We start from the raw sequence: 27,805 nt of genomic DNA on the forward strand, positions 1-27,805 counted from the left end.
ATCACAGCTCAGAAGAGCATCTCCAGTTTGAAACTATGAGGCTCAGGAAGAAAACTAGGGTTAAAGCCTGTAATAAGACTATTCATAAAAATTCAGATCTTTCTGTAATGTGCTAGAATGGAATGCAATAACCCTTGGGTCATTGGCATTTTGTTTTTCTGCTCAGCTGTGGTATTACCTATGAGTGAGGTAAGGCCAACGTGTTTGTTACATAACCTGTAAAGTGCATTGACTTTGCCTGTCTCCAAGAAATAGGTTACAAAAACAAAGTTGGATGACCTTATTTCCACAGAAAGAATTTAATGCTGAGAAAATTTCATTTATTATATTAAGGGGTGTTCCACAAAGGTAAGTAAAAATCAAAGACCAATTATATATTTATTATAAAGGAAGTTCCTTCCTTCTGTGGAGAAAGGCATGGGATGGCACGGAGAATAAGCCATGTTACCTTTCTGGCAAATGATCTCTTCCAAGAGGGACGTTTCTGGGCTTATTTACTTACCAATAGTAAGCATGAATAAAAGTGAAAACTTGGTGAAAGAGGGAAGGTGTATATCCAAGTTCTGTGTACTTGTAGTGATAAACTAACTATGGGTACCAAAGAATTAAAGACAAGCTTAATGATGCCCATGGGGAGTCCGAATAGAAAATAATATATACTAACACCAGAGAAAGAAAGTAGGAGAAACAAAACCATACTGTATGTGGAACTCGAAACAGCAGACAATGTTGACATCCACAGCCCAGAGGGAATGTCAGGCTCAGGGCTGACTGCATTACAAAGGCCTACCTTCTTCGATGCTACTTCCCGAACACGTAGGATGTACATTCCAGAGTGTTTGCATGAAGGAGGCATCCACTTGTATGTTACCATTTGATATTGATAGATGCTGCAGTGGGAAAAGAAGTGAAATCTTCCTTTAAACCACTAGTCCAGTCCTGTCAGAGCTTCCGACTGCAATGTCAAGGGTTACGTTAAACAGCATCCGTGTTCTGTGGTTCTTTCTACATAGCCTGTGTGGGAGCTTTCTTTACTCAGTCTTGAAGCAGCTTCATATCTAGCTCTGTATTCCAGGAAGAAGGAATTTGCAGCCACAGAGGTGGCAGACAAGCATTAACCTTGTCACCCCAGCTGCGACCCTGACTCTACACACTTACAAAATGTCTATTTTTTTGTAGGATAAGAAAACCCACAGATGGGAAAAAAAAAATTACTTCAACATTTGGAGAAAGCAAGGAGAAATCAGCTGGCAGGGTTGGCCCTGTGAGAAACTGCTGAAAAGTTTAACACCTATCTTTGACATTTCTCTATCTTCAGGCATCCCCACTCTGAGCAGAGCTTGCCTGGTACCTATACTCAGATTAAAGACCTCATATGCATCTATCACCTTCTGTAATACCCCCTGCACTAACATTTTACATTTTTTTCTTTCTGTACCGAAAGCTTATTTTTCTGTATTCTTTTTGCTATGTTGTATTCCACTTGGCAAGAGCCAAACAATGAGATAAATTCATAGTAATGTGTCTTAATTCATCTTAGCAGCATTTGCTCAATACTATACAATGATCTAAAGGAAAGCTAACAGCTAAATTCCAGGCACTATGGAATCCCCTAGGCCTTGTAGGGGAGAGACATCTTGTTATACTCAGCCTGCCGTGGCTCCGTTTCCCTTGGCCACCTGTTCCTAAAAGGGTCATTCTGAAAACAAAAGATGCTCCTGTTGAGAGGTACTTACAAGGTATCTTTCAGAGGACACACTGACGAGGATAAGGTCATCTCCAATTCGTACTTTCTCTCCTTCAGACCTCTGTTTGGAAGCAGGATGTATGGTCCACCAACAGGCCTCTCCTACATAAAGGCTTCGTGAGTTAGCCTCTGTGTCCCAGAAAGCAGTGATCCTAATTCTGCCCCATATTCCTTCCTGGCGACACACCTCTCCCTTCTTCCCAACTCTCTTGGCTTCAATTTCTATTCATCTACAACCAGCCTTGTTGTCTAATGTATGCTCTAGCCTATATTTTTTCATTTTCCATAATGACAGAAAAACACAATTTGGGAAAGATTATTGGAGGTCAGTAACTACAGAAGTCTGAATATTTTAACAGATGTAGGACATGATTTTTTTTCACACTGCCTTTTATATCTTTTAAGAATTGATTTCAAAATATGTTTTGGTGGTACATGTGGAAGCAAGAAGACCAGAAGTTCAAGTTTGCCCTTGGCTTAATGAGTTTGAGGACCTCAACCCTTGTCCCCACAGAAAGGGGGCCTTGAGGACTCTATTTCATTGACATACTGAGCATTTTAGCAATTTTATCTTTCTTCTTCACTTTCTATGAAATGTGCTAAAACAATAGTAAAGAGAATTCTTGTTTGATTCTTAAGGCTCAAACCTGTAAGAATTAAAACAGCCTAACACATGTGGAAATATATGTACTGAGGAAGAAAAACTGTTATGGGGGTGGGAGTGGGGAATGGCGATTTAAAATACCACAATGGAGAAGAAGCCACTGCCTTAAAAGTACACCCTGCTATGAATAGATTCCAGCAGAAAAACTGCTTGGGCTGGAGGTAAAGATGGGTCGTAAACAGGAAGAATGGCTAAAAGGTTTCGAGGACATTTAAGCCCAAGATCCCCTCCCCATCCCACACAAGCAAATGCCTCTTCCGCCCCCAGGCTACAGAATTCATGGAGTTGCAAACCACCAAGGGTCTGGTCTTGGAAATACCATAAGATACCGCCAAATAAGAAAGTGGAGTCCTGCTGAGAGCAGATAACTAGAGTTTCTGTGTGATTAGACATACTCCCACTTCTCTCCCTTTGCTTCTACCCTTCAGCTTCTAGAATGCCATCTGCAAAGCTGAGTGATGTTTACTAGTCCTCAGATTTGAGGACTGCTTTTTAGAGAAGCCAAAACATACTAAAGGTAAAAGCTACCAGGGTTTGAGATTCTCATCTTAAATGCTCAGGGCTCTAAAAGGTAACTCCAGAGTAAGTACTAACAGATGCCAAGCTACAACCCAGCTTCCCACCAGCTTTTATGACCTTGACTTGAATATGAGCAAAGACAAAAGGTCATGTTGAATTTGAGGAGGGCCTCTAACATTGATATCAGGAAACAAACAAATAAATAAACAAAAATGGTGGAGGTAGGGCAGGAACTAAAAATATCAAGATTGCAGAGAACAAAAACTTTAAGTAATTTTACAAGTAACAATCTTAAAAAAGAAAGAAAATATACTCAGAAAGTATCTGAAGATTCCTTTAAGAGAGAAAGAAAATTACTCCAATTCTGAACAAAACCAAAATAATTACAGACAGTTGGAAAGTCTTCCAAAAAGAACACAGAAAAATAGTTTAGAAATGAGAGAGAGAGAGAGAGAGAGAATGAATGAATGAATGAATGAATGAATGAATTAGATTTGAGCAATGGTGGTCCAGGTTTTTAATTCCAGCACTCAGGAGACAGAGGCAGGAGGATTGCTGATTGAGGCCTGCCTGGTCTACACAGAGTTCCAGGGTGACACAGTGAGATCTTATCTTGGAAAAAAAAAGAATTAGAATTTGAGAGGAAGTGAGAGGAGGGGTTGGAAAGAAAGGACATGTGAGGGCTTTGAAAGGGAAAAGGAAAATATTTTGATTAAAATAAAATTCTAGAAAACAATCTAGAGGAATCCCCAGGAAGCAAGAATAAAGAGTATTAACAAAGAAATAATATCCCTAAAACTTTCCTGGTGCTGGACAGCAAGCATCTGCAAATAGAAAAGGTCCCAGAGTCTCTTGCATAGTCAAGCATCCACCCTATCCTGCATCCTCCTGAGACTGCACAACAGAGAGAATCCACAAGACACACTGTGGAATTTCAGACATTAGAGATAGAGAAAAAGAGTTTTTAGAAAGGAAAACAGTCACACACAAAGCATCAGGAATCAGAACATGTTTGTCTCAACAGCCAGTTTGTCTCAAAAGCCTGTAGGAAGCCAAGAAAAAATACTTTTAATACAGAATTAAACTAAACTATGAATTACTTATGAAGCTAAGATGAACAAACCTTCAGATAATTTGGTACCTGCATGCATCTTTTCTGTGAAAGCTACTGTGTAGTGTGGTTTGCTGAAATAAAATAGTAATCTGTGGTGTAGTGAAGAAGCAGCAGAAGCTAGAAGAGGCAAAGTGAAGTCCTCGGGTGATGATGGATATTTCTAAGAAGATGAAGAGATAATGTGACTGATCCTAATAATCCAGGGACATTTTTTGGGTCAGTGGGAAAGCTTGGAAGTGAATCCATGATTCAGCCACAGAAGACAAAACAAACCTGACTATAATATATCATGTGGGTTATTTACAAATATGTGATAGTAGTTATACCAATGGAAGTTGTTGGTTTAGTTTTTGCATAAAAACAAACATGAACAGATTGAGAATGCAAGGAAGAAGGACAGTGAAAAGTAGACTGTGAGAATTAAACTTTATCAGGACGTGAAAAGATAAAACCTAATCCGGAAAGAATCAATGAAATGGCAGTATATACACAGTTTTCATAAACAGTAGCAAGCAATACTAGAAGAGCTGAACACAGGTCCCTGAGGCAGGAATCTAGAGTAGGGAGCAGATATTTTCAATAAACATCGAAGTGCCACTTATCTATTAAAATTATGTATAGGTATTTGACTACATTTAAAAATGCATTACAAAAGAATATGACTTGTACATTTGAGGTAAAATTGATCAGACTATCTGGTATAAACTCTGTGGGCCATTAGAGGGCATCCAGCATGAAGAGCATCATGAACAGACACACACAAAATAGAGAGAGACACTTCTCTGACACATCTCTTGTCCTTGGAGCTGTTCTCTGAACTCCTAGGGTGTGCTGGCCACTGGCTCCAAAACGCAGGGCAGCATTTGCAGCATCCTGTCCTCATGATTCTAAATTCTAAATCTATGTAAACATAGTAGAATCAAAACAAAACTTTAAAAGTGTGCAGAACTGAGCAACTAACTCAGTTGTACTGATTATCTAGCCTAAGAATTTATCGGTATGTAGGGGGAAAATCCAGACTTATTGATGAAATGTCCTCTACTATTTCTTCACACTTTCTCCTCAACATCCAACCCAGCTAAGGAGCAGCCTTCTAAAGAACATTTCCAGAATTGCTGGGTAAGGAACTAGGATTCTATCTCAGTGGATTCCATGTGACCCCCTCACCCTCATGATAGGTCTTATCCCATAAAACCCTGAATGTCGTTGGCGGAAGCCAGTACATTCTCCTGACTCAGGGAGAATATGAGCAGAGTAGGTCAAGGGTAAAAGAAAAGCAAATTACTTCAGACCCTAAATTTGCATGCAGCCAGTCATCTCTTTCCTACACGTCCACACAGATCATCTTCTGAGCAGCCACTTTGAACTTGGTCCAGCTCAAGCATCTACTAGGTCTGCTGTCACCAAAGTTCCTACTAATTCTGATCTCAGGGGCTCAGAAACTAACTTCTGAAATAAGTAAGAGAGTCTATTTGCCTCCTTTTCATTAGAGGCTCTAACAGTAAATTAGGTATATTACCTGAACTCTTTACTAGAAAGTGCTCTTTTTCTATTCCTTTGCAGATTTCAGAAAATACACCATCATTTCACTGCTATAAATAGAAGGACTGTATATGACTCTTCTGATTATATGCTCTAAGATTGGCATCTGGCTTATAGAGAGAGGCCAACTTACATTCATCGTGTGGCATTCCACTCAATTTGTAATTTTTTGCAATGATTGACAACATTTTAGAGGAAATTATACTTGAAGAAAAACACAAGGTAAAAACAAAGAAACCTCAAATCTAATTCACGTGTGATCTTCCTTTAGGGGGAAAAAGCTCACAGCAGTCAGAGATAGGCCCTGACTTCTCCTGTGTACAAAAGGAGAGGGCAGCCCGGTGCAGGCCACAGAAACAGCAGGTGCACGGTGGATAGGCTCCTGCATTGTTTTCTGATGATCACAAAGTCGGATAATCCGCACCCTTAACTGATACACCAGTCTCATTTTAGAACAACAGCATAGCCTTCTGTCCTTCTTTGGAGATGGAACATTGGCACGCCCCTCCTGTTAGGGGGAAATGCCATATCGTTAAAGACTATATTCCAAACAGAATTTCTGTAGTTCCCTAAGTGACTTTACTTCCCTGGTATCTCTTTCCACAGCCTGGTTAATTTTGAAGCTCTATTTTTAGTCCACGTTCTACTCAGTATCCTTCCAGCAAATCCTGCTCCACTTAAACCCACCAAAATCAGTTTCTGTTGCTTTCGACCACACTTTCTAATAGTATTCCTAATGGTAATAGCCCAAACTCTACCTGGAACAGAAATTCTATATGCAATGTGCTTGACAGATGATCAGACTGTCTATACATGTTTCCAGACACAGGGAACACGCTACATTCCCTGGCGAGCCATTCCTCTGCAGATATTACAAAGCATTTTCCTTCACTGAGGTAAAATATGTCTCATTTCAACTTCTATCCACTTCTCTGTTTGCCTTCAAAACAGCCCCCAGGAAACTGGTACTTTCTTGATAGTGTAACTTCTTACATATTTGTAGATAGTTTTCCTGGGCCTCTGTCCTTCATTTCTGGATTCCTGAAGAGTTGCTGTCATCTTGGCAACCACCTTTCTTTCTTTTTTTTAATTAAATTTTTAAAATTCATTTTACATATCAACAACAGATCTCCCTCTCATCCCTCCTCCTGTTCTCCCCCACCTCTCCCCCCATCTCCTTCTCCAACAGGGTAAGTTCTCTCATCGGGGGATAGCTAAGCCTGGTACATTCAGTTGAGGCAGGACCAAGTCCCTCCTGGCTTGGGCAACCACCTTTCTTATTTTATTTTTTATTTTTTATTTTATTTTATTTTATTTTTTTTTTTTTTTGGTTTTTCGAGACAGGGTTTCTCTGTGTAGCTTTGCGCCTTTCCTGGGACTCACTTGGTAGCCCAGGCTGGCCTCGAACTCACAGAGATCCGCCTGGCTCTGCCTCCCGAGTGCTGGGATTAAAGGCGTGCGCCACCACTGCGCCGGTTGTGGTGGGCAACCACCTTTCTTAGTACTGACTTCTACAGGGACTTGCTATATAGCTTAGACTGGCCTTAAACCTACTAAGTAGCCCAGGCTGACCTTGAACTTATGATTCTTCTTTCTCAGACTCCCTAGCATCAGGATCAGAGGCACGTACCACATCTGACAAATAACTTTATTCACATACATACATACACACAAAATGGAAGTGGTTTCCAATGTATTTGATGCTTTGTAGAAGACAAATGACATTGGATTATTTAGTGTGAAATTTAAGGGAAAAAAACCTCTCTTTGAACTAATTCTATCACAAAAGTTTTAAGTTTAGATCTAATATATTGACAATTCTTTATCATTTTCTCAATTATTTGATAATCGTTGTTGTTGTTATATACTTTATGGCAAAAAAAACCCATTTCTCTACTTACAGAGATAGGTTTTTGCTTAAAATACTACAGATAAAACTTTAGTAAATTTATAGAAAAATATACCATAATTATATGGGAGATACATTGGAATGCCAAAATTGAGGCTGGTGGGCATCACTGGCTGACCTTAGGGAAACTGACTTGGGAATGGCTTGTTTGCAGAATACAAAGGGCTCACTTCTCTAATCTAGACATATTTCATATTTCACTATGAAGCACTAATGAAGTTACTTTTACATGTTTTCTTAGCAGCTACTCAGTATCTACAGTTCTTACGAACTAAACTGTCTATTTCTAGTAGTAAGCCATTAAAACACTTTCCAGTACCCAGGCTTCTGCCATCGTGCCTTAGACTTCATGTTTTCATGTTTCATACATCCTTCCTTGAATTATCCTCACATTTCTTTTATCAGTGTTATCTTTTTTGACCTTGCTGATGTGGAATTCCAAATGAGTAACATATCCAGCTTCTTTCTCAAAAGTCCTTAGCTGCCAGGTGGTGGTGGCGCACACCTTTAATCCCAGCACTCGGGAGGCAGAGGCAGGCGGATCTCTGTGAGTTCAAGGCCAGCCTGGGCTACAGAGTGAGTTCCAGGAAAGGTGCAAAGAGAAACCGTCTCAAAAAAAAAAGTCCTTAGCACAAGATCCCACGGGCTGAAGCTAGGGATGACAACTTACCTGTGGCGTGTTCCCGCAGACCTACGTCAAAGGCAAGTTTATCTGTCTGGGATCTTGATGTGGTCAAGCATGTTAGATACTGTGGAACAAGAGCAGATGCTAGGAGTCATATCCTTCTATCAGGTCCTAGTACCACCACTAGTTAGCTTCCCATTAATTGAAAAAAAAAATCAGCTACTATGAAATATGCTCAGTCTTCTCCCTCATTGGAAAGTTAATGGACATCATACTTTTGGAAAATGTTTTTTGTTTTAAATGTAAAGCCACAAAGACATTCTTATCTGATTATCTAGTAATGTCTAGGACTCTATATAGAATAAAATTGAAATATTTCATATGCTTTAGCTCAAAATCACTCTGAGAAACTTTTAACTTGAACTTGAGAACAATACAAATGGAACATCAATGACCAGCAGTAAAGAAGTGGCTAGATCAACTTTGGTTCTCCTGTTTTGTGGAGTATTGTACCACTAAGAGTACTGATAAAGAATGTGCATATAGCACATAACTTTATTTTTATAAGATGTTGGGCCAAGAAGTCACAGAAAATAGCACATTTGTACAGTTGACATATACACAAAACTTAAATGTGTAGCATATGACTGGAATGAATTACATTGGAATAATAATATTGTGCTTGGATAAGTAAGGTGGGTGGGAGAAGCTGAGAAATCAGATAATCCCCCATTTCTTCAAATTTAACATTTTTCTTGAAAACTTCATACATAAGCACTGCATCTACTTCAGTCCTGGCCCCTCCCCTCCCAACTCCTTCCAGGTGGCCTCCCAAACTCATGACTTCTATTATTTTTGTTACACATATATACATATGTATGCACACACACATTCACATACGTATATACAATCTACTGGGTCCACGTGTCCAGGGCTGATCACTTGAGGTTGGATAGCCTATGTGGGACCTTGTTCCTTGAGCAGATGGTTTCTCCCTCTCTCAGCAGCCATAGGGCAATGGTTCTCAACCTTCCCAGTGCTGTGACCCTTTAATAAAGCTCCTCATAGTGTGGTGACACCCAACCATAAAATTATTTCTGTTGCCACTTAATAACTATAATTTTTCTACTCTTATGAATCAGAAGGTAAATATCTGTGTTTTCCTATGGTCTTAGGTAACCCCTGTGAAAGGGCCATTCGATCCCCAGGTTGAGAACCACTGATCTGGGGGATGGGACCATACAGGATTTCCCCTGTCCATGCTGCCTTGTCAGCTGCTAGTAGTTGCTTTTTTTTTTTTTTAAATCCTGAATTTTTAAACCTCTCAAAATAACATCTATCCTTTTTTGTGGGTTATGACAACATATATGCAGGTGAAACTTTGAAAATGATTTTTAAAACAGTTTAATAAAGGAAATAAACTGAGGGCCCCTTCTTTGCCTCTTGCTGATGGCGCCGAGGTGTAGGTTGGAATTAGAGTAGGAGGAAAATAAGTACAGGCAGACCTCTCGCGCTCTGCAAGCAGCAGGAAAATGGTTGCATTAAAAAAGTTTTATTTTATAGGCTTTATACCAAACCTACTTAAAAAAAAAGCCAGTGTAGCGTTTACATTAATTGGGAGTGAGCTTTTTTTTTTTTTTTTTTTTGCCTCTCTACCAGGCTGCTAGCCTGAGTTTGAGAGCCATGGGAGGTACACTATTTCTATCTAGGCAGAAAAACATACTTTAAGGTCTCATTTGCCTTCTCAATAGCAACAGGTTCTAAAAGGTGATCACCTCTCATTTCCAGAGATTGCCAGGAATAGGTCTCCCCATTCAAACCTGCCTCAATACTCAGATACAGCTGGCCAGTTTTGTTTTGTCTTTGGTCATGAAGTACTAAAGTAGACAAGTGTTCGGTCTGAAAGGTCCACTTCTCACCAGTGCTCAGACAAAATCTGCTGCAGCAAATCAATTATTTAAGAAGTAGCTGCTGATCATGCTCCAGTTTGGTAGTCCAAGCTTCAAGAAGAACTTTGCGTAGAGAACCTGTAGATGTGTGAAAAATCAACGATTCCCATCCTCTCTTCCCACTGGTAGGATCACATGCTGTCATGCCAACCTCTGCAGTGGGTGATGGGGTCTGCACTGAGGCTCTCATGTTTGCACAGTTAGTATATCAGCTTTATTAGGGCTAGAAAATGATGAACAATCTTCCTTACACCAATAGTGTTCAAGAATTATATATGTAGGAGCTGAGAGCAAATACTATCAGAGTCAGCTCATATTATCCTAGATCAACATCACAATATTTGCAATAACTCCTTGCAAAACATCAGGAGTGTATGCATTTTGCAAGTTATACTCATTAAAGTTTGCATACTTTTCTTTCCAAGCTTTTGCTTTCCAAGTGAGGCTGAATTATCACCACTCTAATATTTTGGTTTCGAATCCCTGATTGGTATAGCCTGGACCAGTGTTCTGTGATTGCCTCATCTATTGTCTTCTTCCTGTCACTGGGTTAGCATAACACCTTCAAATTGTTCCAGGACTGAAGGCCCTGGACATCATTCCATTTCTTTAGCTGTGTACAAGTAGAGAAATGTCACACAAATCCCATTTGACTTGTTTTATTTGTACACTAAATAAATCAGTTATTCCACAGTTCATTTGATCAGTTATGCATTTGAGAAATGTTTACTGGGTATCTAGCATGTCAATGTACTGTCCTTGGTGGGGTTAGGCTCAGTGAAGTTTAAAGAAAGGGAATGATTCTTTTCTCACTGAATAGGACACACACTCAGTAAACATAAATCCCTGGAATTGGAGGGAAGTGATAGGAAGACAACAATGGACTGAATTATTTATATTCTGAACTGCTCTCAGTGCTCATCCTTTCTTTCTCATGAATGGTGAAAGCTGTCATCTCCATGTGCTTACCATTCCACTGAAAGAGTGCCGCAGGAGAATTGCATGACCATAGAGCAGGGTCCTGTGGCCACCCCCTTGTGCTGCCTGTGGGAATGAGAAAGAAAACTGTCAGCACATATCAGCTGTGGCTTCCTTGGCAGAAAATCAACACGAACGATTTGGGATGCAGATTCTAAGAAAAACAACCATGGCAAAACTCCCAAAGAATTCATTCATGAAGCAAGTGTCCAGCCAATGGGCAAAAGAAGACTTTGTGAGCATAGCCATGCGGCATCCTTGGGAGAGGGCAGCAAGGCCTGCTGCTCTCCTCAGAAATGGCCGCTGCCTGGGATGAGCAGAAACCCAGAGCTGTCCTACACCGGAAGCATGTAAATGAGGTACACTCTTCTTACCTTCCTTTGAACTTCTCAGAAGCATCCGGGATGAGAGAGAAACAAGTGTGAAGTAACTACAGTCTAGTGCAGAAGGGCAACATGGTGGGCGAGCATCAATGTGCACCTTGGGTCCTGCAGTCTTTTGTTCAATTCTGGGCACTTGTGCTTTCTGCCCATCCAACTCAAATGGTCCTTTTTACACAGATCTCACCAACCAGGGATGGCTCTGAAACCCAGGACTTTCAAAGAGTAACTAGTCCTGCAGAAATAGTCCCCTTAGTGGAGAGACCCATGTGACAATCCTCTCCGCCTCCCTCTGCACATCCATTTTGCTCAAACAGTAGAGAGGGAGGTCAGAGAAGATGAGATGGCCCAAAGGAAATCAAGCCACCTGAAATGAACAACATATGCTGTATAACTAAAGCACAACTTCCCAGTGGGACAAGTGGGTATGAAGAACGGTCAGCTGAAATTAGCAATTGAAAACATTGTTTTGGTACCAATCTAATTCTCTTGACATCATGCTAATCTATCCCCAGGTAACACATTTTTTTTTAAACACACACTCTTTTAAAAGAAGACATTTGCTGCTAACAGGCTTGGTCCTCCTCATACATGGACCAAAAGAGACTCCAAAGTCTGAGATACCTACCAAGATATGTGTATGTGTGTGTGTGTGTGTGTGTGTGTGTGTGTGTGTGTGTGTGTGTGTGTGTGTGTGTGTGTAATTGCCCATGCTTGTGCATGTGAAGGCCAAAAGTAGCCATGGGTTGTCCTTCTACTTACCTTTCACCCCCCCCTTTTTTTTTTTAAAGACAGGGTCTTTCTTTGAACCTGACCAGTTGGCTGGCTAGGTAAAAACCTCCTGGGACCTCCTGTCTCTTCCTCCTAGTGCTGAGATTACAGGTGCATGCTGCAATGCTTGGATTTCATGTGGTATTGGGGGTCTGAACTCAAGTTCTGCACAGCAAATACATTACTCCCCAAGCCATCTTTCCTGGACCAATATCAAGAGGAATTTTAGCATTTTGCTTCTGTAGTCCAAAAGCATCTTTTATGCATCCCATTCTTTCCAGAGTTGCAGACTGGCTGCCCAAGGCACTGTCTGCACTTTTATCCTACCCATCCTGTCCCCTCCAGGCATGGCAACGAGCAATGTAGAGGACAAGAAGCAGGTGGTGGAGAGAGAAACAGAGGTCTGGATAATAAGCTATGAGTGATTTCATTTCAATTCTGTTTGGATTAGCAGAATTGCTCTGTCAAAGAGATTTTTCCACCATGTCGTACAATGAGTCTAAAGAGAGAAAAAAAAAAAAAGACAAATGTGGTATGTTGAAAAGAGGCTGATAACTAAATATAAACGTGGCTGTGCTCACCCCCCTCCTATAGAGATATTTAAGTGTTCTCAGATTTTAATACCATGTAAGATTACACTGCTCTTCACAATATTTCCAAATTTCATGAAATCATTTGCACTAACTTCAGCTGTATTTACAAATGTGTCAACACCTTACATTAAAATTAGATGTACTAAATCATTTTACATCTTGTCTGTCTAGATGGAATTGTCTCTATGAGCCTGTATCCTTACAACTTAACTGATGTTTCCAATGGCTTATATTATATATGCATACTTCTGCGGTGAACAACTGACTGAATTAGATGTCCTACTATCAACCCTGGGTTCTACTCTTTTCTAATTCTTCTGTGTTCCCACCAGCTCCGTAATTATTGGGAGTCAAGAGTTGCTGACTCTAAGCAGTATCCCAGAGTGACTTGGGCTGCTCTTCTCTGATACTTCTAGAAGCATTGATGGGACCTCAAGTCTTTCATTATGATGCCACCAGAGAAAGAAAGGAATTTAAATGCCCATTGGAATTGAATGTAATTTTGCTCTGCAGACCCTTGGAGTCTCACATTCTAGCTTCTTTCTCATATAAAACAGTAGTTTGTAGATGCTGGGGGATATCAGAATCACCAGGTCCCAACTTTCAGTAGGCCTGGGGCTGGCCCAAGAATCTGCATTTCTAACAAGGTCTAAGTGATAGGGATGCCGCTGGTCTAAGGTCAAAATTTTGAGAATTATTATTAGGGGAATGGATGGCTCTGGTGCTAGAATGGAAGAGAAGCCTTCTGTTACTATTATAATTTGCTGCTATGGAGCACATGCTATACATGCATCCAGTGCTTTACATACTATCACAGCCCATTCCCATGATGATCTTTCAAGGTAGCAATGAATGTCAAATTTCATATGGGAGGAATTTGGTACCTGAAGAGGTTAGATTGCCTTATGTTTCACAGTTGATATGATAGTACCATATACACTTGGGTTAACAACAGATCTTAATCTCATTTTTCTAATGTGTGCATAGTGATTACACAAGTCACCAGTGGGAAGAGATACAGAGACATCTTTCATGGGGCTCATATAGCTGGGATCTAATTAGCTCAAACCCTATAGTAGGCACATAACACAGAGTGGTACACATGAAACATCTCACGCAATATTAACTAGTGATGCAATCATAATCACACCCATTTTACAGCCATGTGAACTGACAATTAGATTAAATAACTTGCTCAAAGTCATACAGGTCCCAAGTGCAGAGTCTGGACTTCACAAAGGGTATTTAACCATGCACCACAGTATTGCCTTTTCTGTAGTGTGGCAGAGGAGATGAAACTTAGACAAAAATAAAATCATGTGACATATAGAAACAGCATGCATATTAAACAAGTGAAGCACAGAGTTTTGAATAGACCAAGATGGTAAGGAGCATGTATTAGGGAATGGCTCTATTGAACAGGTAGACCAACTACGGGCTGCTGGCATACAAATGGTAAGAAAGAGATGCCAACACAGGTCAACTGTGTCCTGGAAGTAGGAAGTGTGAGTCACACTTGAACATTCACAGCTATCTAATAGTTAGTGCCCGTATGCCCATGGACAGGGACAGGTGGATAAGTTGGGGACAGAGACACACTGGTCAGGCTATGCAGGACCAAGACTCATTTGTTCACTGTCCCACAGCCATAAACACTGTAGTAGTTTAGGAAAGGATGATGTCACAGTCAAAATTGTACCTTAGAAAGGGAAGTCAGAGGTAGATAAACAGAGGGATCAAGCCCTGAGGGGCAGAAATGATCGTTCTCTCATTCGGCTTCTTTCACACGGTTGACAGGGAGTGAGCAAGCCAAACTTTGGAGGGGTATCATTCTTTATTCCTTTCTGTCGTCCAATCTAAAACAACTATTGGTATTACCTTTAAAAACATTCTTCAGGCAACCACTCGGCCACCCACTGCTCCTAGTCTCCGAGACTGCTTTGTGTCTCATCTATCCTATGGTAACAAACTTCAAATGTGCCTGCTAAGTAAGTTGTGGGTTAATGTGGCAGTCAGAGCCACCCTTTCCAAAGCTGTAAACCACATCTTTGTTTTTTTGCTACAAACCCTTCAGTGGCTTGCTATCAAGTTAGAAGCACAATGCTCCCACTGTACCTTCTAATTCTCTGCATTAGGATGGGAAATCTTTCTCTGAGCACCCACACAGTGACTATGTTAAGTTCTGTGACCTCTGTCTTAAAATTACCAGTCACACCTCACATAGTTTTTAAAGGAATCTGTTCAAAGTTTAGACACCATTTTTACCCTAGCACACTGTACAAACAAAGGTTACAGGCTAGATTTTGCTCGCTGATTTTAAGTTGTCAAACATTACTCTACCTGAGTTGGCTCCCTTACACCTCTCTGACTTCAACTACCAGAAACACATTTCCCATTGCTTCTGCTCTAGCCATACTGACTGCTCTGTACTTTTCAGATAACCTTGCTCCTACCACAGGGCCTTTGCACATGTGTTTCACTCTCCCCAGAATGTACTTCCAATGTTCTCACAACCAACTTCTACCTTATATTAATTTCTACCCCAACATATCTCATTAGAGAAGTCGCCTATTATCATTCTTTACCAGAAGGTAGTCTTCCTCCATCATGGTCTTCTGTTTTATTAGTAGCTGATGTGAATTGCTAAGTTAATTTTGTTCTGTATCTGTTCTTCCTTCTCCAAAAATAAAGTAATCTCCATGAACATTCAAACTAAAATGCTGTGTCTCTGTTATTTCAATGAGTATCAGATGAATTGGAGACACTCACCAAATATTTCCTAAATGAATGAGTAAATAATCAGTAGATATGGCCCTCGGGTTTCCATTTTGCATATCAGAAAGAAGAGGCATAGAGAACTCAACAAGCTTCTCATAGTTGCCTTGAACATTTGGGTTGGAATCTAAACTTGGGGCTAAGAACAAATTCTACTAACTCTTTTGATATGAACCCTGGACTAGTATCTCAGGAAAGAGTCACATCTTACATAAGAGATACACATAGCTGTTCGTGGGGCAGTGTTCACATCTCAAGGCTGTGAGACTTTCTTTGGGTGGTAGTCCTATCCCTGCCATGAGTGTCCTTGAATGTCATTGCTGGCGGAAGGATGCTCTTAGAGTCACCTTATATTGTGGGGGAACAACAGGGAAAAGCTGTTAAAGAGTCCTGGTTCTATGTCTAGAGTAGGAATATGTTACTAGACTCTCAATTCAATCGTCTCACCTATAATTCAAGACTAGTTTTCAGTATTGACATTTGTTTTTGTAGCTTCCAGAGAACAATGAAGGTAGACCAGAAATCACAGCTGTGGAGGCTTACCTTCTAGCCAGATACCAATATGTTAAGACTGCTGTATCTCTAAGCTGACTTATCCTGTGGTTTGAAATGCTCATTTCTACATTGGGGGCTCCTAGGCCCTAAGAAGCATTCCAAGACCCCAGGATGGCTCCCTGCTGAATCTAATGTGACCTGCCACACTCTGAGGGCTATGATCCCAGAAGACCTTGTAGTGTGTGGCTGTTTCTGGATGTGCCTGCTTTGATTTTCTCTTCCTTGCTTATCCCACATCTCACTTTGGTACTACTCAGGCTGTAAAAGAAAGAACATCTCTCTAGAAGATTGCAGGACACAGTAGGGGCTTTTGCACAGTATGGTATGAATTTCACTAGATACAAGAGAGCTAAATAATAATGGTGCCTTTTAATCACAGGACAATGAGAGTGAATCAGCTAAATATTCAAAATGAATAAGCAGGAATAAGCTCAAGCAGGTAACCTAGCAGAGTCAGCCAGTTCAGCTATTCCACCATGAAAGGCTCAACCCATGACTGTTATAAATTAAGATTTTTATAGTCTACTTACAAAAGTAGAAACTTTAAGGAGAAACAAGAGAAATTATTGGATAAAATTTCAGATTTGATGAAATGGAAAGGTACACTTTGGTACACCTAGTGGGAAAAGTAAAATTTGTGAATTGTTTATTCCCTGAAATGTCACTTACAGATTCTGTGTGGTTTCAATTAAGATTAAGAGGGTAGTTTGGAGTTCAACAAAATTGTTAATGAAATTAGTGCTGAAATATGAACAATAAGAAAGTTTGCTTCTGAAAAGGAACTTTTTTTTTCTGAAAAGGAACTTTTACAAAATACTTTTAAGCAAAATTGTCGAATTCACTCTGCACCAGATTCAGGAAGAAGCGTATGGCAGGCACAGGCAGTCCATAAAGATCTGACAGCATGAATCATAGTCTACAAGGAGGCAGTTCCTGTACAGGAGAGAGGCAGGATTAAGTCATGTCTCCTGTATGTGGCTAGCAAGTCAGAGAGACATTCAGCATTGGCCAGTGAGAGGATAAGAACATCAGATCATGGATAGTAGGAGAATTAAATATTCCACTTTAAAATTAAATTACAGAACAACTAGCATGTAATACAATAGTCTACATCCTTTGTTGATGCTCTCAAGTAGCACAGACATTCAAAGGAAACAAAAAGCAGATATGACTGTAACCAAACCAGAAAAATGGAAACTGAAACACTTAATAGACCACACAAAGACCTTGTATCACAATGACAAAGGGGTTCATGTCTCACTGAAATGTGGCAGAAAACCAAGCCTCAACTAAAGACGTAGGCAAAAGCTATGAATAAATGATAGCTATCAGAATAAATGAAAACATATGGAAACCTTTTTATTTCTTTTAGCAATGAAAGAAATTGCAATTATATGATCTTGGCTATATCTACAAAATGCGTCAAAATAAGAGGGAAAATGCTGTGTGAACTGTAGTTTAGCTGATGCAAGCCTGTGTAAGGTGGTACCCAGTATAGCCCTTTTGCAAGGCAATATGGTAGTATATAAAAAGAGCCATAAAGAAGTCCATAACCCTTGCTATAGTAATTTTACTTCTGGGAATAATTCAAAAGGAGCAGGAACGTATGCACATAGCTGTGGCAAGGGCCTTGGAATGGTCACAATCAAACAAAAGCAAACCTGGCAAGAATATAAATATGCAACAGAAATACTATCTATTAAATCACGCGAATTCTTTTGGATGTTCTAGCCTGCAACCGTTAAAGGCTGAATTCACCAGGGGAAGGTAGAAACAGAAAATGTTTATGATACACCATTGTGACAAGGTGCAGAAAGCAAACACCTTCAGCCACTACTTGTATATACAAGGGAATGATAAGAAAATCTGTAAAAGTGAAATATGGACACTGAAGATGGCTTAGGCAGCCAAATGCTTGCTTTGCAAGCACAAGGACCTGAGTTTGATCTCCAGAATCCACATAAAACATGCTGGGTGTGGCATGGAATGCTTGTAATCTCAGTGCTGGGAGCCTGAGGCAGGTGGAGATCTGGGGTTTGCTAGACAATCAGCATAACCTGCCTGGAGCACTTCAGGTACAGTGAGAGAATTCTTGTCAAGAAATAAATAAGGCAATTAATTAATTAATGGTAGATAGCATCTGAGGAACAACACCAAGGTTTTCCTCTGGCCTCCAAATGTATGTACATGTGCTTACACACATGTGTGTGTACACCTGCACACACATACTCATCTATTCATGAACTGGCATCCACATGTACACACATGCATATATACCTGCAGATACATATATGTACCCACACATGAATATGCATGCACACACATGCATGTTCACCTGCACGTACAAGTACTCACCCACACATGAACATTCACATATGTACACACACATGTGTACACCCCCCCCCAATGAAATAGCCACTTGCATGGATGTAGAACTATTGCAGCTTATCCTGGCTCTAAATCTTTAACACTTACCACATCATCATCTCAATAAAATGCATATGTGTGTGTGGGAGACAACATGATGTGTGCATTTAAAGAGATGGACTTCCACAAATGTACTTTGTTCATTAAGCTTTCAGTTGCTCAAGGGTGCAGTTTATTTACCAGGATCCTCAGTAGGATGACTCAGTCTATCTGAGAGGCAGAATGGGGTACTGTGGTGATACTATGTTCCCCAATATATTGTGCACCTTAATAAACTTATCTGGGGTCAGAGAACAGAACAGCCACTAGATATAGAGGCCAGAAAATGGTGGCACACATACCTTTAATCCTAGCATTCTGAAGGCAGAGATCTGTCTGGATCTCTGTGAGTTCAAAGCCACACTGGAAACAGCCAGGCATGGTGACACATGCCTTTAATCTCAGGAAGTGATGGCAGAAAGTAGAAAGGTATATAAGGCATGAGGACCAGGAACTAGAGCCTGGCTAAGCTTTTAGGCTTTTAGCAGCAGTTCAGCTGAGATTCATTTTGAATGAGGACTCAGAGCCTTCCAGTTTGAGTAAACAGGATTGGCTGAGAAGTTGGCGAGGTGAGGTTAGCTGTTGCCTGTTTTGTCTCTGTGATCTTTCAAAATTCACCCCAATACCTGGCTCTGGGTTTGTTTTATTAATAAGACCTTTTAAGATTCGTGCTACAGGGCACACTGCTAGTCTGTGCTTGTAGACACTGGCCCTAGAGTATTGTCCTCCAATCTGATGTTACAAGAAAATCTCAGAGAGGAAGTCTCTATTTAAGACACCTAAACTCTTACTTTTATCATTTCCTGAGTCTCAGCTCCAGATTCTATGGGGGAAAAATCACTTGCTGTGGGGTGTCCACATCATGCATGGGTCCCTAGCCCATTATCACCTCTGAATCTGTAGCTTCCTCTCTTTGGATATCACTCTGGTCTCTGGGGACTTGGTTCTCCACAATTCCGTGCTTCTCAAGACTACCTTGTGCAGTTAGCAGATGTCAGATCTGTCTTTCCCTACAGCTGCAGGCTTGAGGACCACCAAGTCTGACCAAACTCCCAAGACTTCAATCCAACAAGCTACTCTTCTGTGAGGGATAGACAGATAAGGGTGGGCAATACCTCTTCAGCTCTGAGGATATAAAAAGGAACCAATGTGACTTTTCAGGTACGTCTTGGACTGTGAATGGCTACAAATAGGGACAATTTTTCCTCTCTAGTTCCAGTGAAAGACAGACTTTGTTAAGACACACTGGAATTCAAACAGCACATCTCAGAGACAGGAGGACCACAACCACAGGTTAATAAGGCCCATGATTAGGAGCCAGAGCCAGCAAATGAGACAACAGGAATTCAACAGGAATTCTACAGGTATCATAATTCTATCTTAAGTCCACATGAACTGTGGGAATCGAAAAATAAGTTACTTAAACATTCTTCTCCACTGTTTTGGGTCAGACCTACTGCTCAGCTATGTAGCTGCCAAAGCCTGTATTTCCTGGGCTGGGGAAACATCCTCTTTCCCTCTAAAGCTCTCTGCTGTGGAGAATTAAAATGTGACATGAGGCCAGGCGGTGGTGGCGCATGCCTTTAATCCCAGCACTTGGGAGGCAGAGGCAGGCAGATATTTGTGAGTTCGAGGCCAGCCTGGTCTACAGAATGAGATCCAGGAAAGGTGCAAAGCTACACAGAGAAACCCTGTCTCAAAAACCAAAAAAACAAAACAAAACAAAAATCCCTCCCAAAAAACAACAAAATACCAAAATGTGACATGAGAATAAGGCATCCACTTGTAATTTGACGCTTTGATTTTCTACTCATTACAGTTGATTATGAGTCTAGAACCAGACTCCTGAGACGCTGGCTGCAGAATCAATGGGATGGAATCCCAGAGTTTCCTCCCTGAGAAGTCCTTCACATGCATGTTGGGCAGCTCAGCCGAGCAGCACTCCTTTTTTTTTTTTTTTTTTTGGTTATTTTGGAAACAGGGTTTCTCTGTGTAGCTTTGGAGCCTGTCCTGGAACTCGCTCTACAGACCAGGCTGGCCTCAAACTCACAGAGATCCTGCTTCTGCCTCATGAGGCTGGGATTAAAGGCGTATGCCACCACTGCCTGGCAGTACTATCTCTTTAGACAAATCTACTTGAGAGAAGGCCTTCACATTCTATTGGTATCTTGGGATATCAATAAAAACCCAAATTATGAAACAGAATTTTAAGGAAGTTCTGAAAAGAGGAAGAAGTTACAGCACCCAACACCCCCAGTTTCCTGAATCCAGTGTTTATGACACTCTCACTTGAAGTTAGCTGATGTTGAGGAACTCTTAGGACACAATCCACCTTGAGTTAAAATGAATGTTGCATATAGTGGCAGAAGGTCTATGGTGGTCATCACTATTCTATCTGCTTCTAAGCTGTTGTCCTCAGGGCAGCAGGGTGACTGTGATCCTAGGGAACCTCACCTCCCACATTCAAGGCTGTCCTCTCACTGTCACTTTATATCACAGCACAGAAAAGGCCCTGAAGACAGTGCAGAGAGGCTGTTTTCCTCTGACCTCCTTTATTTTTTTAAATCCATGCATTTCACTGCTAAACAAATTCAACAATATTCCCAGACTCATGCCTGCCAGTATATGCCACATTCACCATTCTCCTGCTTTATGATTTATTGAACCCAGCCAACCTTTCCTTTTGGGAGTAGCTAGGATGATTTCTCCTGGATGAGAAGTGGTCCAAGCATTTAGTTCATCTCATTAATTTTATAATCTGATGAAAGTATTCTAGGACAATAGAGTCAAAGGCTAGAGTCTAATTTAAGAAACTGAGACTTCTGGGTCATTATTGTCATGAAATATGGTTGTGAAAGAAAAGGAGAGAAAATATTCTAATATGAAAGTAACTGGCTCATTTCTTTCCAAAGTACACTTGTCATTGGGTACAGAAACACACACAGTGTGATGTAGGCTCTTCCAGGATGCCTTCCTGGTGTCTACTACACTTGGATGTGGTCCATTGGGTAAGGATAAATTGGCTTGGGTCATTTAGAGACTAGTACTGCTGCTGTGGAGACAAAGTTGGTTCTTTCTCTGAAACAAAATGTTCTTCTTGAGAAAGAAGAGTTCCTGGGTGTTGTACTCTTTTTAAATTTTTTTTATTAAGGAAATTTTTATTCATTTTTACATACCAACCACATACCCCCCCCCCTTTCCTCCTCCCACACCTTCAGGCTTCCCTCCCCCCAACCAATCACAGATTCGCTCTTCCAACAAGGTAAGGCCTCACATGGGGAGTCAGCAGAGTCTGGTACATTCAGTATAGGCAGATCCAAGCCCCTCCCCCAGCATCAAGGCTGTGCAAGGTGTCCTACCATAGGTACCGGGCTCCAAAAAGCCAGCTCATGCATTTCTGGAGGTATTACCATCCCTGACCTAAAGCTCTACTATAGAGCTACAGTAATAAAAACAGCTTGGTACTGGCATAAAAACCGACATGTGGACCAATGGAATCGAATTAAAGACCCTGACATTAATCCACACACCTATGAATACATGATTTTTGACAAAGAAGCCAAAATTCTACAATGGAAAAAGAAAGCATCTTCAACAAATGGTGCTGGCATAACTGGATGTTAACATATAGAAGATTGCAAATAGATCCATATCTATTGCCATGCACAAAACTCAAGTCCAAGTGGATCAAAGACCTCAACATAAATCCAGCTACACTGAACATGATAGAAGAGAAAATAGGAAGTAGTCTTGAGTGTATTGGCACAGGAGACTACTTCCTAAATATAACACCAGTAGCACAGACACTGAGGGTGTTGTACTCTTAAACCCCAATGGCATGGCTAAAGACAACCAAAGAACCTTCTTCCCTCCAAATCTTCAAAAGCACGTTTTAGTTGGTGAAAGCATGGTGATACACTTATTGCATAGGAAGCCATGGGTTAAACTCCCAAAGCTGACAAAAGTTTTTGACTTCTGAGCATTGCTGTAGATTTATGCAGGCATTTCCCTGTGCCCTTTCTTGAGCTACTGTGGCTGGTGAAATGGCATTGCAGTCCCTGCTAGGCCTGAGATGTGATAAGCACTGCACCCGAAGCAGAAAGTTGTGTATCCTCCACCAAGGGTGAGCAGGTGGCTGCTTGGGGGTGGCTTTTCTGAGATGATGTCACTCTTTTCTTGGAGCATCCCTGCCATGGGGAAAGTGGGCTGCCAGAATGGCAGCTCTAGCACACAGCTCTTCTTATGGCACCTTTAAAAGAACAAACTGACAGGCTATTTGTCAAGGTATTAGTGACATTTAGACCGATGACAAGTGTACTTTGGAAAGAAATGAGCCAATTACTTTTTTATTAGAATTAATTTTCCCCTTTCTTCCATATCTAACAGATTTCTTAGAACTAGACAGCATCAAGTTCATTCTTCACATAAAAGGACCTGTCAGCCTGATTTTTTTTCAGTCTCTGCTCTAGTTCTTACTTGAACTACTTATACTCAGATTGCTGGTGAAATAGTGGGCCAGTGCCATACAGGGTCAGGACCAGGAACTTTGTCCAATAATTTCTTTTTTTAACAAATTTGATGTATAACCAATATTTCCTACCAAGAACCTAATATGGTCAGAGTACCATGAAATGAAAACTTTCACATTATCTCTATTATTTCTCTCTACTAAAATATTACTGTTTATCCCAGACATGGATAGATTTAAAAATAGGAGAAAGCACCTACTACTAGCAGACAGTTACTGGGTGTAAGTACCTCTATCTATGTGTATTCAAAAGCACCTCAAAATGGCCATAATTTGCTGTCTGACTCTGTCCCTTTCTCTTCTGAAGTTCTTAAAGCTACCATTTACCTTATCTTTTCTAAGTGTCCTCTGTGAAACGACTGTCCTCCTTTATTTTCTCATCCTTCTGTCCCCATTGTACTGGCCCCACTGTGATCTTGCTGTATAAAGATGAATTCACACTGCTTTCTCTACATCCATGAAATGTGCCTAAAGCCAACTTTATATCCCTAAGCAAAACAGCTTGAGTTCTTCCAGGAGTACAGGAAATGACATTAGGTGGTGAAACCCATTCTCTGAGCTCTGTGTACATGGGGTCTGCAGATGATTCTGATGCTTAGCTTCTGCATCAGGACCAGGTGCTGTTTTGAGGGCACCATTCTTCTGAACCCCTTGTGGGTTCATTATGGAGAAGCAGCCCCATAAAAGAACTTTGCAAGAAAACAAAACAAGAAAAGAAACCCACAACACAAAAAAGTGGGCCACTTTCCTGAGATTTTGATTTCTTTTGTCTGTAGTGGGCCTATCTTTCATGTCAATTCTTGTTTGAATGGGGAAACATGTAGATACTAAGGTTTGAACACAGATCTTCATGCACGTCAGGTAAATGTTCTACACCAAGCTGCACCCCTAGAGCGATCCTTGGGGTAACTGATCCACAGTCATGCTCAAGATCCACACTTCTGGAACTTCCTCAGTCATTCAGGACTCTTTATCTATGGAATTGGCATGGCACTTAGCAATTGGTAAGTAGTGTACTCTCAGAAGCATCCTGTGGGACCCATGATGGACTTCCTAATGTTTCTCCAGAACTTTATAGATGCAGAAAACAAATATCATTGCTTCCTCATGGCTTTTATAATTTTAGAACTGATATTATAACCTCTTTGCCACTGTCTTACTTCTGTTGCCAAACATGTGACACATGAAAAGACACATAGCTCTACTACAAAGATCTATGTGTGGTAAGGGCTCAAGGCAACCCAGCCTTGACAGAGGAAGAGTTTCAACCCTCCCTTAGTTACCTATGATCCACACATCCTCACAGCATTAGCAGTCACCTGGATACTTCTCTAACTGCCTCCTATACAATTTGGGCCTTGCTCCTCACCTCTGTACTCCTCAGAACCTAGATGGAGATGGAGTTAGGGGAGTGGCATCATTTCTTCTTTGACACATACTCCTCCCAATACTGGAATCAGTCACCTCTGATCTTATGATGTCACTCTGGCTTCTGTGTCTTACAGGTCCCCAGGCCTTCAAGGTATGCCTTACTCAAAATTATGCACCCTCAGCTATACTACTCCACTTCTGTCCATGTCTGCAGAGTTGGTATCTCGCAGAGTTGTAAATAATTTAATGCTTGGGCAGTCCTTTCACTGGCTGCTCTAAAAAAAAAGCCCACCTTCCAGAGACCTAGTCTAGGGTCAGGTGTTCCTCTCACCACCTAGCCCTTCTGTCAGTGAGAAAAAAGCCTCATTTTAAAAACAATTCTCCTTTACATCTGTGAATGGAAGCCGGGACCCGAATAGAACACGTACCGTCTGATCTACTTTCTCCCCATTGTGTAGAAAGGGAATTTATCAAACTGACAGGGAGAGGATAACATACCGGGCTGATAGCGAAACCTGACTTCCCCAAAGTCACGAGGCCTCAGAGCAAGCTTTGTTGCAAGGCAAGAAAAGCATTTTAAGTGGAGTTCTCACAAAGTTCGGGGGGCGGGGGGCAGGGGGAGACCACCTCGTAAATACCATTGCTCACAATTTAGGTGGAACATCATTCAGATTTGGAAATTCTATAAGGTTAATGAAACGAAAACTCAGTTATATTCGTTTGCCTTTTTGTTTATTTGTTTGTTTTTGTTGTTTTTTTCCATTGGCCCTTTTCAATGGATAGGGAAAAACCAAGTCAGTTGTTCAGTTGTTCCTCGGTGAGCTTTGTGGTTACGAGTAATGCAATGTTATAAAACTTGATATCAAAAGGAGCATTGCATCAATACTTCTTCCTCCAGGAACTCAAAGAGCAAATCACATGTAGTCTGAAAGCAGTAGTGAGTAGGCAGCCCTCAAGGAGAAGCAGAACCAGAGAGAAAGATGGACAGACTGGAATGAGGCAGGCTATTCCTAGTTATTGTATTAATATCACCACCCCATTGCCAGGATACACCAAGAGCTGTGTATGCAGCTTGAAGGATCAAGAAAGGAAGTCTTCCTTGACACCCTAGAAGGCCTTGCCAGGAAACCGGAAGATGGAAAGGACCATGGAAGTGCTTTTTATTATGTGAACGGAGGAATATAACATAGTGTAGCACAACTATGGACCACAGGATGTCTGCTATTGAAAAAAAATGTCTTATTAGGTTTTCATATTTTGTTTGTTTTTTGAGACAGGGTTTCTCTGTGTAGTTTTGGAGCCTATCCTGGAACTCACTCTGTAGCCCAGACTGGCCTCAAACTCACAGAGATCCACCTGCCTCTGCCTTCTGAGTGCTGGGATTAAAGGCATGTGCCACCATTGCCCCGCTAGGTTTTCATATTTAAACAAGGTGTGGAAAAAATGGAGCCCAGACAAATATTTTATTCATTACCGTGAATGATAAATCCATGTTCTTTACACAAATAAAGTCTTATACTGTTACTAAGGAGTTAGGTAGCTTTTCTGATTAGACCAAATCTTCCCCAATCTCAATCTTAAAAAGACATGCTTGCTTGGATCAAACAGAGAGCATCTGGAAATCTAAGATAAAATGATACTCATACTTTGGAATACATCTTAAGAGGTATAAGAATGTAAGATGATACTGATCCATCAGAGGATGTTGTATTGTAAAAAATGGTCACCGTGGTGAACATTTGAGTTTCGAAGCAAAATCTTGTAGCAGTGTTCTTCAAATTATGCTAACCCCAAATGGAAGTTATTTTTGAATCACTAGATTATAAAATAAGGATGTAAATTAGAATAAGGTTGTAATTAGAAAGGCTATTTAGGATGGGAGAGAACACTGGATAGTTCTTTGGTCTTGACACTGATTTTGTTAACATGGTGACATAGCTTGTCTCTTAATGTGGATATGTGTTTCTGTTAAGCCAATCCTTAATACTGCAGGAGCTCCAGCTTCTACAGAATGCTGTGCAAGGTCTCAAGGGCTACAAACTAAATGGTCTGATGCCAGCTGGACCTTGCTTCAGGAGATACAGGAACACTAGCGATGTCACAGAATCTGACTCAGCAGGTTCCTGCTTAGGAACCCCTGGGGTGTGTAAGAAAATAAAATTCTGGATTTAGCCTGAAGCTCCTCTTCCTGGATCAAGTTTATGCATATAAAGCAATCTTATATACACTGATGCCTTTTGCTCTGGAGGGTCGCATATCTGTATGTATGTAAAAAACACGATCATCTGGGCTGGATGTACCTATGTGTTATACTGAAATATGAGGAAAAATTGAAGTAAACGTTATTGAACATAAATGGGAGATGTAAAATATGGAAATCTTTTGATTATTTTGACATATTTCCTAAGATACAGCAATCAAAATGTCGTTCTTCAGAAGGAGGGACTAAAGGAACTTATTGTTAAAGTAAACATAGATTATGAAAAATAAACATAAAACAGGTTGTTTTTCTTTTGCTAGAATTATGTTTTGATACCAGAGTCCAATAAATGAAAGAAGATAGACATAAACACATTCCTTTTATGCAAGGGGACAAGTTGAGAAATGCCATCTATCTACATGTTGGGTGATATCTATTATGCACTAAAACTATCCACATTTGTGAAAAGCATTAAAATGAAGTTAATATATTTAGAGAAAAGTACATAATTATGAACTGGCTGACAAAATGGACTGGCAGAATCGTACAGCATTTGAAATTCCTACAAGTAAAATATTAGAAGAAGCAAGAAACCAGTTAGAGTTGGACCTGATAGGATCAAGGATTTAGTTCTATGAATTGGCTATTCTCCAGTGCCCTGGGAGCAGCAGAATCTAATAAAATCTAATAAAAACTACAGATAAAATCAATACAGTTATAGGTGAAGTCAGCATAGTCTCAGTGGCTCCACATGAAGGAAGAGACAAGCGGCCAGAGAGGATTTGTGTTATAGGAGAAGATTAGGGTTAGGAAAGAAGGGTGGGAGGTCCATTTGATACTATAGTAGGTTCAATTGACACTGTCTTTTGGAATAAGCCTGGGAATATTACAGAGCTACTGTTTCTCCTGCTGACGGAGACTGAAAACAGCTAATAAATCCTGCATTGTACCTTTGTTTCTACACCTATGACACCTGTCCAAACAGATGTCTAGAAGTAACGATGGATTGAGAAATAGCAGTTGTTCATCCACTTGGCAACTGGAGGTCAAATGTCTTGGGTCACAGAGTTACCACTTCTGGTATCTATACTGCTCTGAGGTTTCCAAAATCATTCCTGG

The 27,805-nt window shown here is 40.7% G+C and overlaps 1 protein-coding gene across 4 annotated transcripts in view; it reads right to left on the reverse strand.

The window, feature by feature from the left end:
- Ryr3 (ryanodine receptor 3) overlaps positions 1–27,805 on the reverse strand; it is a 521,392-nt gene that overhangs the window by 287,872 nt on the left and 205,715 nt on the right. For all 4 annotated transcript variants that reach the window (XM_052725780.1, XM_052725779.1, XM_052725782.1 and 1 more), the window contains exons 4-7: positions 11,039–11,113; positions 8,166–8,244; positions 1,737–1,849; positions 791–890 (exon numbers count right to left, since the gene is read on the reverse strand). In XM_052725780.1, the coding sequence (XP_052581740.1) occupies positions 791–890; positions 1,737–1,849; positions 8,166–8,244; positions 11,039–11,113 (367 nt within the window). The remainder of the gene's footprint in view (positions 1–790; positions 891–1,736; positions 1,850–8,165; positions 8,245–11,038; positions 11,114–27,805) is intronic.

This window comes from Peromyscus californicus, unplaced genomic scaffold (assembly GCF_007827085.1).
Source record: "Peromyscus californicus insignis strain IS unplaced genomic scaffold, ASM782708v3 Scaffold_7__1_contigs__length_154581171, whole genome shotgun sequence".
NCBI classification, from domain to species: Eukaryota; Metazoa; Chordata; class Mammalia; order Rodentia; family Cricetidae; genus Peromyscus; species Peromyscus californicus.